The sequence below is a fragment of the Phodopus roborovskii genome, unplaced genomic scaffold (genome assembly GCF_943737965.1).
Source record: "Phodopus roborovskii unplaced genomic scaffold, PHOROB, whole genome shotgun sequence".
Classification (NCBI taxonomy): domain Eukaryota; kingdom Metazoa; phylum Chordata; class Mammalia; order Rodentia; family Cricetidae; genus Phodopus; species Phodopus roborovskii.
In genome coordinates this window covers 12,132,933-12,141,645 of record NW_026126482.1, presented here as the reverse complement: position 1 = coordinate 12,141,645, position 8,713 = coordinate 12,132,933, and the positions used below count along the sequence as shown (strand labels likewise).

The following is an 8,713-nucleotide window of genomic DNA, read 5'->3' as shown; positions in this document are numbered from 1 at the left end:
ATGAAGAAGTCAGGTGTAATTTTGATAGGTCTGCCTTTATATGTTACCTGGCTTTTTTTCCCCTTTGCTGCTCTTAATATTCTTTCTTTATTCTGTATGTTTGGTGTTTTGATTATTTGTATTGAGGGGTCTTTTTTCTTTGGTCCAGTCTATTTGGTGTTCAGTATGCTTCTTGTACTTTCATGGGCATGTCCTTCTTCAGATTGGGAAAGTTATCTTTAATGATTTTGTTGAATATGTTTTCTGCACCTTTGAGCTAGGATTCACCTTCCTCTATGCCTATTATTCTTAGGTTTGGCCTTTGCCACATTTCCTGGATGTTTTGTGTTAAGGATTTGTTAGATTTACGATTTTCTTTGGTCGATGAACCTATTTCCTCTAGTTTATCTTCAGTGCCTGAGATTCTCTCTTCCATCTCTTGTACTCTGTTGGTTATGCTTATGTCTGTAGTTCCCAATCATTTGCCCTGTTTTTCTATTTCCAGCATTCCTTCAGTTTGTGTTTTCTTTATTTTCTCTATTTCAGTTTTCAAGTCTTGAACCATTTCCATTACCTGTTTAATTGTTTTTTCTTGGCTTTCCATACCTTCTTTAAGACATGTGTTCATTTCTTCCAATTTTTTGTTAGGTTTATCTTCCATTTCTTTAAGGGATTTTCTCACATTGTCTTTGAAGGCCTCTATCATTTTTATGACGACATTTTTTAAGTCGTTCCTTTCTGTTTCATCTGGGGTGTTCAGGTCTAGTTGGTGTAGAGTCCCTAGATTCTGGTGGTGTTATGCTTGTCTTTCTACTGTTAGGTGTTTTCTTGTATTGCCATCTTCCCATAGCTTCTTCCAGTAGGTGCAGGTGGGGGTCTCTCTTTCTCTATGGTACTCACCCAGTGGGCTTAGGTGGGTCAGAAGTTTGATGTCTGTAGCTCTGGGTGGTCCAAGCCCTTTAGGAGCTCAGTCAGGGGCCCTGCGATGGGGGCCAAAGATCAGGCTCCAGCAGAGGACCGGAGATGGGTGTTAAAGGTCCAGCAGGCTGGGACTCAGGATGTTCCCGTGCAGATAGGCGGATCTAGCCAGGGCTTGGTACTCTCCAGCTGAGGCCTCTTTAGCAGAGGCCCATCAATGGGGATCAAGGATCCAGCCCGCAGGGATTCAGGATGGCCCTGAGGAGATAGGAAGATCTCTGGAAGGGGCCTGGAACTCCAGTAGAGGACCAGCATTGGGGGTCAGAGACCAGGCAGGTGAGGATTCCTGGTAGTCCCACATGGATAGACAGGTCTAGTGTGCTCAGAGCAGCTCCAGGAAGTTCCCAGAAGGTGGCAGGATTGTTGGCTCCACCCTCTGTCCCAGTGCTCAACCAGAGTGTTGGGACAGTGGGCAGGGTAGGGCACAGGGTAGTGGGGTGGGCAGGCTGTTGGTGGGGGTGGGTGGGTTGTATCAGATCACCAGGAGAGCTCTCTCTGGGGACAGGACACGGGGAGCGAGATCCAGGGCCAATCCAGGGAGTTCCCAGGGAAGGGTGTGTGTGTGTGTGGGGGGGTATTCAACCCAAATTGGACCCAGATTCACCTGTAGCAGAGGCCTGGTGATGGGGGTCAAAGATGACTACAGGCTGGGAATCAGGATGCTCCCGAGACAATAGGCAGATCATCTAGCTGAGGCCTCTTTATCAGAGGCCCAGCAATGGGGGATCACCACATACATTCTTATGATAGAGTACTGAATTTCATTTTTCATTGACATTCTATTCACTGAAGTTAGTAAATTAAAATGATATTCATTTGCACTATGTTGCAAATTGGCAAAGCTAAGTAAGTGTGAGACAAAAGGAAGTTCCATGTCTGAGTTGAGGCAAGGAATGGCCTCATAATGAGCAGACAGGGATTTGAAGGCAGAAGACACACAGACATTAAAAATCCTTGAGTCACAACTCAAGTCCCACAAAGAAGCCCAATGTGTCAGAAACAATGAACCTGATGGACTCAAGCAGACATCTTCCAGGAGACAGAGAAATTCTGGGGCTCAGGGGGGAAGACACAAAACATGGAGGAAGCTCTATCTCTCACTGCTTCAGAAGAAGGACTTGGAAGGAGGGAGCAGGAAAACACAGGAGGCAGGAGAGTCTGCTGGGCTGTAGACTGGGGAGGGGTTGTGGCTCCCTCCCTCCTGCCAGGAGCCCTTTGTGATGAGGAGGCCACAGCTGTGTGATGTGGGCCTGAGCCCTCTTGACAGCATCATGCTGTGCTCCCAAGAATCAGTGGCTTGAGAGCTGCAATGGGAGTCAGAAGATGGAGACTTCTCTCCTCCAGCTGATGAGCATCAGTGACTCATGGATGAGCCCCAGCTCCATTTTCATACCCATGGACGTGATCTTTGGTGTTCTGTGTGGAGTAGGGCTCTTCTTTCTACTAATCCCCTTCCTGAAGACATACCCAGTGTCCCCACCACCTGGGAGTGAAGAGAACACCGCAAAGGTGAGGAGAACCTTGGTTGGAACACAATGGAATGTGTTCAGTCTGCTGTTCCTGCTGCTACTTTCCCATGTGCTAGACAAGTAGAGACGGGTGAGAGGAAATCTCCAGCGAGAACAGCATCTCATCTGCAGGGGCTGGAAAGTAGGGCAGAGGGGACAGTGGCCTTGAGATGTGTGCATGCAGCTCTCAGACATGCTGTGTGGTGTGGCAGAATGCCACTAAGGAAGACTATGGTTCTGTGGACAGACTGCATTTCTGAGATGGTGGGGACCTCTGGGACAGGACAGGCTCTGAGAGAGCAGTCATGTGTCCTCTGCTCAGGTACATGCTTTTGTTTCTGTTGAGCGGTTGGGGGGCTGGAGGGTGATGGGACCAAAGGCCTCAGATCAGACCTTGTCACCTCTGGTCAGAGAAAGCAGATCTTGGCTGACAGCACAGAGGCGGCAGCAGAGCTCAGCCTTGGGTGGGATCCTGTCTGAGGAACACTGACTGAGGACACCATGTAAGTGTGTCACAGACAGCTCTGCTTGTGCTTTCCAAAAGGAAATGTGTCTATGCACAGAGCAACTGAGTCAAGGATGGAAGAGAGACAGCTCTCTGGGAAATGTGCATTTCCTGTTACCCATGGGCACAGAGGGCAGGGCAGGCAGCTTGTCCACTAGAGGGGGAATGGGCCCAGCTCATGTTGTCCTTTCTCACTGTCAGGTGAGGAGGGGACAGAGCAAGACCAGGAAGAAAGCTGCTTCTGCGAAAGGTAGGCTTCTGCTTTCCTCTGGAGAGGCAAATCCATCTGTCCTGCCCCTCAGTGATGAGAGCCATGATGACAGCCACACTTCTGAGGATACAGGATGCAGAGCACCAATAAGGAAGAGGAGGCTGCTGGGAAGGAAATCAGAATCAGGGGAATCCCCAGGTTCTGTGATGGACTGAAGCTGTGCTTGGCCTGGGGTGGGTGCTGCCCATGGGGTGTGGTTCAAGGCAGAGGAGGGATGTTGTGACTGTGCATGGGGGACCCAGGTCCACCTGAGAACAGGGGGCTGCAATTCCCTCAGGCCCACTCCTCTTTCAGATGACTGATCCTGTGTCCCTCACAGTGCTGGATGGGATGACAGGGGCTGAGGGAGGAGCAAGGAAAGTATGGATGAGGAGGTGTGGTCCCTCCATGCCTCATTTTCATCATTCTGTGTGCTTGGACTCTGGTGGTTGGGTATTAGAGTTCTGGCATGGGTGATCTTTAAGAGAGGAGCCTCACTCTCCTGAGAGCTCTCAATCCTTTTGCTTATTATGCACAATTATTTCCAGGTTGTAGAGACAGCAGAGAGAATGTGGAAGATACCCAGAATGCATCCCAACCTGTGAAAAGGTAAGAAATCTCTGTCTTGTAGAAATATTTATGGCAGGATATGCACTCAGGCTCAGGGGATCATTGTACTGGAGAGTCTATATAGGGTGGGATTGGGATACAGTCCTGTTGGATAAAGAATATGGGCGGTGGAGGCCGTGCAGGGACCATGGGACACAGTTTCATGTTTATACAGCCTGATGGGCCTCTTGACCCTCTGCTGGGACTGATGGTTTTGCCTCCTGTCTTCTGCAGCCCCACCAAGCATCCTTTACTGGACCCCACACCACATCCCTTTTGGAATCCTACTGAGAAGCCTCTTCCCCTCTCTCCGCTGCTATCTTATCTCAAGTTCTTGGAAGATCTTATGCAGCAGAAATTTAGCCAGATTTTCGGGGGCATGTCCTCCATGCTCTCTGAGTCAGTGGTGGCTGCTGCCTGGGTCTCCAAGAGACCTTCCTCTGCACGACCTAAAACTGTCAGGTTCAGCGATTCTTGTGGCACTTTCCCAGCTCTACCCATGGCTCAAGGCCCTCCCCAGGATTCTCAGGCTCAGCCATTGCCCCACCAACTTGAGACACCAAGCTTGGCAGGTGTGACAGAGGCTCAGACACTGGACAACCTCCCAAGCTCTACACCAAACCAAGCACTTTCGTCATCTTCAAGGAGAACCCATGTAAAAGCAGGTTCTACCAGTGAGAGAGGGATACAGGCAACCCTCCTGACTGAAAACCAGCCCTGGCAGCAGGATCTAGAGTGGAAAGACACCATAGGCTCCAATGTCCAAACACGTCAAGCAGACATTAGCCAGCCCACTCACAACTTCACCAGGGACACCCTGCCCACTGAAGCTATCCGGTCAGCCTCCATCCTTTCAGAGCATTACCAGTTCCTCCAGCATCATGAGGAGACACAGACTGAAGACAGGATGACTATGGTGACAGAACAGCAAGGCTCCCCATCCAGGCTCCTCCCATCCCAGGAACTGACACAGCTGCAGGGACATTTCCCAGCACACAGCCCTTCCCAGCCCGAGGACAAGCCTGACCTCCCCCAGCCTGACCAGCCCTCCATCCTCGGCTCGAAAAGTTCCAAGTTGAGCCAGATGATGGGGTCTGTGCCCTGGAGGATGCCCTTAAAAGAGGGTCCAGAAAAACGAATCATGTATGACTCCATCAAGGAGGGCCCCAGTTTTAGGGCCAAAGACTTGCCTGGCACTTCTATCAGCAGCCCTGGGAAGGGTCTAGAGCCTAGAAACCCTGCACTGAGAACAGATCAGCGGTCCTATGTGAACACCACCCAGGACCTTTCCTTCCTTGACCCTAAAATCCAAAGGAAACTGGAATCAAACATCACGCAGCTTTCTGAGAAACGCAGGTGGGAACCTTATCTACATACCCTTGAGTCAATAGATCTTACCCCATCTAGGGCTCCAGGTTCATCCCTTCCCCAGATTATATATCCCTCCTCATCCACCTGTGGTTCTAAAGCTGAATACTATTCCAAGGCTGCCATGATCTTAGAAAAATTGCATCAACAAGATCCAGGAGGGACAAGGTTAGAAACTGCGTCAGGTGCCAGGCTGGAGAGTCCTCTGTTTGCACACCCACCTTCAGAGGTGCAGGAGATGCAAAGAGCCACTCCACCACCTGCCAGCCATGGACCCTTCAAGGCCCATCCAGTTAAACGGCAAAGATACCTGAGCTCTCAGACCAGGGCTTTCTGCTTCCAGGGAAGAACGCAGCCAAGTAGGACTGTCCGAGGGACTGGAAGAGGCAGCCTGCACCCAAGTAGCAGCCCAAGAATGCCCAAGCATGCTCCATGGAAGAGGTTTGAGAATGTGGCCTCAGGACGTCCCTGCTGGAGAGGGACAATGCCCGGCCCTCAAGAAGGGGTCAAACAAACTAATAGATCAGAGGAGAAAGAAGAGACACATCCTGTCTGGAAAGTGACTTTGGGATCCACAGAAATTCTCAATGGCCAAACCATCAATATCCATCTCAGGGACTTTAAGTCTACAGAGGCCAACAGAAGCCCAGGCCAGCTCCAAACTCCTACTCCACAGTACTCAGGAGACTTGGCTTTAAAAGTGCAAATATGTAGTAAGGTTGACTTCAGATCAAGCAAGCAGCCACAGGCCTCGCCTCTGGACCATCGTCCAGACATCCCCAGTGAAATGAGTTTGTCTTCAGAGAACTCACTTCCTAGCTTTCAACATAGATCCAAAATACTCAAGACTTCCCACGGCCTAGATGATGTCTTCAAGAGGAGAGATCAGAGCCAGGAGACCCAGTACTTCAGAGCTACCAAGGACAAAAGTCAAGCTAAGAATCACAAGGTGTTTCATCCCAATGATGAGAGGAAGAGGTTTAATAGATCTAGAGCCACATGCCAGGGAAAAAGGTCAAGGAGAGGGAAGCCCTGTACTCCAAGCTCCACCCAGCTCAAGAATATAGCCACGACTGGGAGTGAGTCCTCCCTTTATATGACAGGAAAAGGACAGGATTCCCTGGAAAGCTATCTGAAGAAAATCATAAGGCATGTTCTACAATATCTCAACCTCAACATATTCTCCAGGGACGCCCTGGAGAATGAACGCTCTCCACCGGCTACCGTGAGGTCTCAGGAGTCAGTCACAAGAGAGAAGCTGGTCTACAGTATGGCCACTGAAGTGCAGTCTCTCATGAATGTTGTCGTACAGATCCTGGTGAACTGGCTGGGACTTAAAGTAGGGGACCCATCAGAGGCACAATGGCATAGACTGGAACCACTGACATCCCAGGTGGGTGGCTCTCACCACTCTTCTGAGGGTCTCTACGACCCAAAGGATAGAAGACCAGCAAGAAGAATGAGCTCTGACCACACCAGCCCCAAGAGTTACAGCTATCCATTCACACACAAGGGGATCAGAGATAAGCACCAGTTGGTTGTTGGTGCCCAGAGAGCCTGTCATCGACATCAGAACAGAGGGAGGAGAAGAATGGGCATTGACCAAGTCCCCACTTCCAAGGGGGAACAACCATCTGTGTAGGCACCGGGGAGCTGGAGACAAGCAGCAGTCACATGTTGCTACCCAGAGAGCCTGTGACCCACATCAAATCATAATGAAGAGTAGAATGGGCTGCTGTCCACACACCAGCCCCAAGGGACACTACTGTCTATTTAGGCACAGAGATGCTGGAGACAAACATAGAGCCTCTGACCGACACCAAAGTACAAAGAAAGGAATGGGCTGTGGCCACCTCATCAGCCCCAAAGAGAACAGCCATCCAGTCACATTCAGGGGAACTGGAGACAAGGAGCAGTCATCTGCTGCCCAGAGAGCTGCTCACCCCAAGTGGACCTTACCAGCATAGGCCAAGGAGCAAGAGGCCTTCCAAAAGCTATCTCCTCACCCAGCCTTTGTTCCCTCATGCTTTACTTGTAATAAAGGTTGTTTTTGTTTTCCTGCAAAGAAAATCTTCCTCCTGAAGCTCATCCTGTGTGGCTAATGGCTCCTTCTCAGATAGGAGCTGCTTCCTACTTCATGCTCCTGCCTTTCAGCACAGTGGTTTCTGTCCAGTGATGGGAAGGGGGAGGTCAGCATCCCTTCTACCTCAGTGCAGTCTGTGGAAGGGATGGGGCAGGTGGGGAAGGCTCGGTCACTCTGAGGCGTCACCCTCACCCGGTGTCACCACTGTGCTCTTCTCATTCCATCATTGCAGAGACAACAGAAGTCTAAGGGTTTTCAGGATGAGCCAGCCCCGTGAAGACCACGCCCAGCTCTGTGGGTGTGGTCTGTCCCTTTCTTTGCTCCATCTTGTCATTTGTGTCTCTGTGCAGAGTGGTCCACACCAGGGAGCCAAGAACATTCACGTCACAGTTTCGCCCCCAGTTCAGAGGTGGGACGATGTCGACCTGTATTTCCAGGACAGGCATGGAGAACGCCCAGCCCAGGAGCTCCTTCTCACCTTGATGCAGGCTGAGGAGGAGCTGTGCGGCCAGCACCTCTTACCTCAGCCTGGGTGTCAGGGCAGCCACACTGTCCACAGTCTGCCTTCTTCTCTGACTAGAGCAGGGGACAGCTTAGAACTTGCAAAGTGTGACACCAGGTGGCTACTGAGGGTTGTGTCACACAGGCCTGCCCAGTGACACAGGAAGTGCCTGTGGAGAAGCCACAAGCATCTCACTGAGTTCCCGCAGTCCCCTCCCTGGAGGCCTGTGCCCATCCCACCCATGCCATCACCTGGGCCAGACCCAGAACCCTGAGACCCTCAGCCATCATGGCCCCCAAGTGGGGTTCTCTTCTTGGGCTAAAGCACTAGAAAGTTCTTCCTAGGCAATGTGATTGCCTCTCCGCCATCTTTAATAGAATGAAGCACAATAAATGCTGTTCACCTCTAATGAGCGACTCTCGATTTTCAGTTTTAAGTGACCTCCACTCAAATGACTAAGTGACTTGCTTTCCAGTACTATTTTGTGCTAACCCATATCCCCACTGTGCTGCCTCCTGGATATGCAGCTCATATGATGTGGCACCAGTGTAGAAACTAAGTCAGCTTGCAGGTGGTTCCTGGTGGAAGATTTCTATACGAATAACAATTTGGAAATCCACCTCTCTGCTCAACATTTTTTCTGGGCCCTGAGGACATGAAAGACCCTGTGCCCATCCATTGTCTGGTGCAACTCAGCCTCCAGTCTTTCTTCCCCAGATTTTCTTTCCACTCTGCACTCCACTCTGCCAAGCTCCACCCTAAGCTATCCAACCTTCGTCCCCTCTGCTTCAGCAGATCACATCTCACCGTTTTTGTTTCCTTCGTGTATTTACTCTTAGTGTAGACTAAAGCAAGTATGTGGCATCCATTTGTTACTGTAATGCTAAAAACTGCATAAACGGAGTGAAAACTGCAATGTAGGCCTCCCCTT

At 50.5% G+C, this 8,713-nt stretch overlaps 1 protein-coding gene across 1 annotated transcript; it reads left to right on the top strand.

Annotated features, from left to right (window-relative positions):
• Positions 1–2,280: 2,280 nt before the first annotated feature.
• LOC127229421 (spermatogenesis-associated protein 31A6) lies at positions 2,281–7,164 on the top strand. Its single transcript, XM_051194548.1, has 6 exons — positions 2,281–2,481; positions 3,172–3,220; positions 3,769–3,829; positions 4,064–5,193; positions 5,284–6,835; positions 6,975–7,164. The coding sequence occupies exons 1-6, from the start codon at positions 2,281–2,283 to the stop codon at positions 7,162–7,164; spliced, it is 3,183 nt and encodes a 1,060-aa protein (XP_051050505.1).
• Positions 7,165–8,713: the final 1,549 nt, after the last annotated feature.

What these genes read in the sequence shown, in the direction of transcription:
- LOC127229421 (XM_051194548.1), top strand. Translation starts at nt 2,281, where the DNA reads ATGGAGACTTCTCTCCTCCAGCTGATGAGCATCAGTGACTCATGGATG. An exon ending in GCATCCCAACCTGTGAAAAG is followed by an intron (nt 3,830 to 4,063) that starts GTAAGAAATCTC and finishes TGTCTTCTGCAG; the next exon opens with CCCCACCAAGCATCCTTTAC. An exon ending in TGAGAAACGCAGGTGGGAAC is followed by an intron (nt 5,194 to 5,283) that starts CTTATCTACATA and finishes CCTCCTCATCCA; the next exon opens with CCTGTGGTTCTAAAGCTGAA.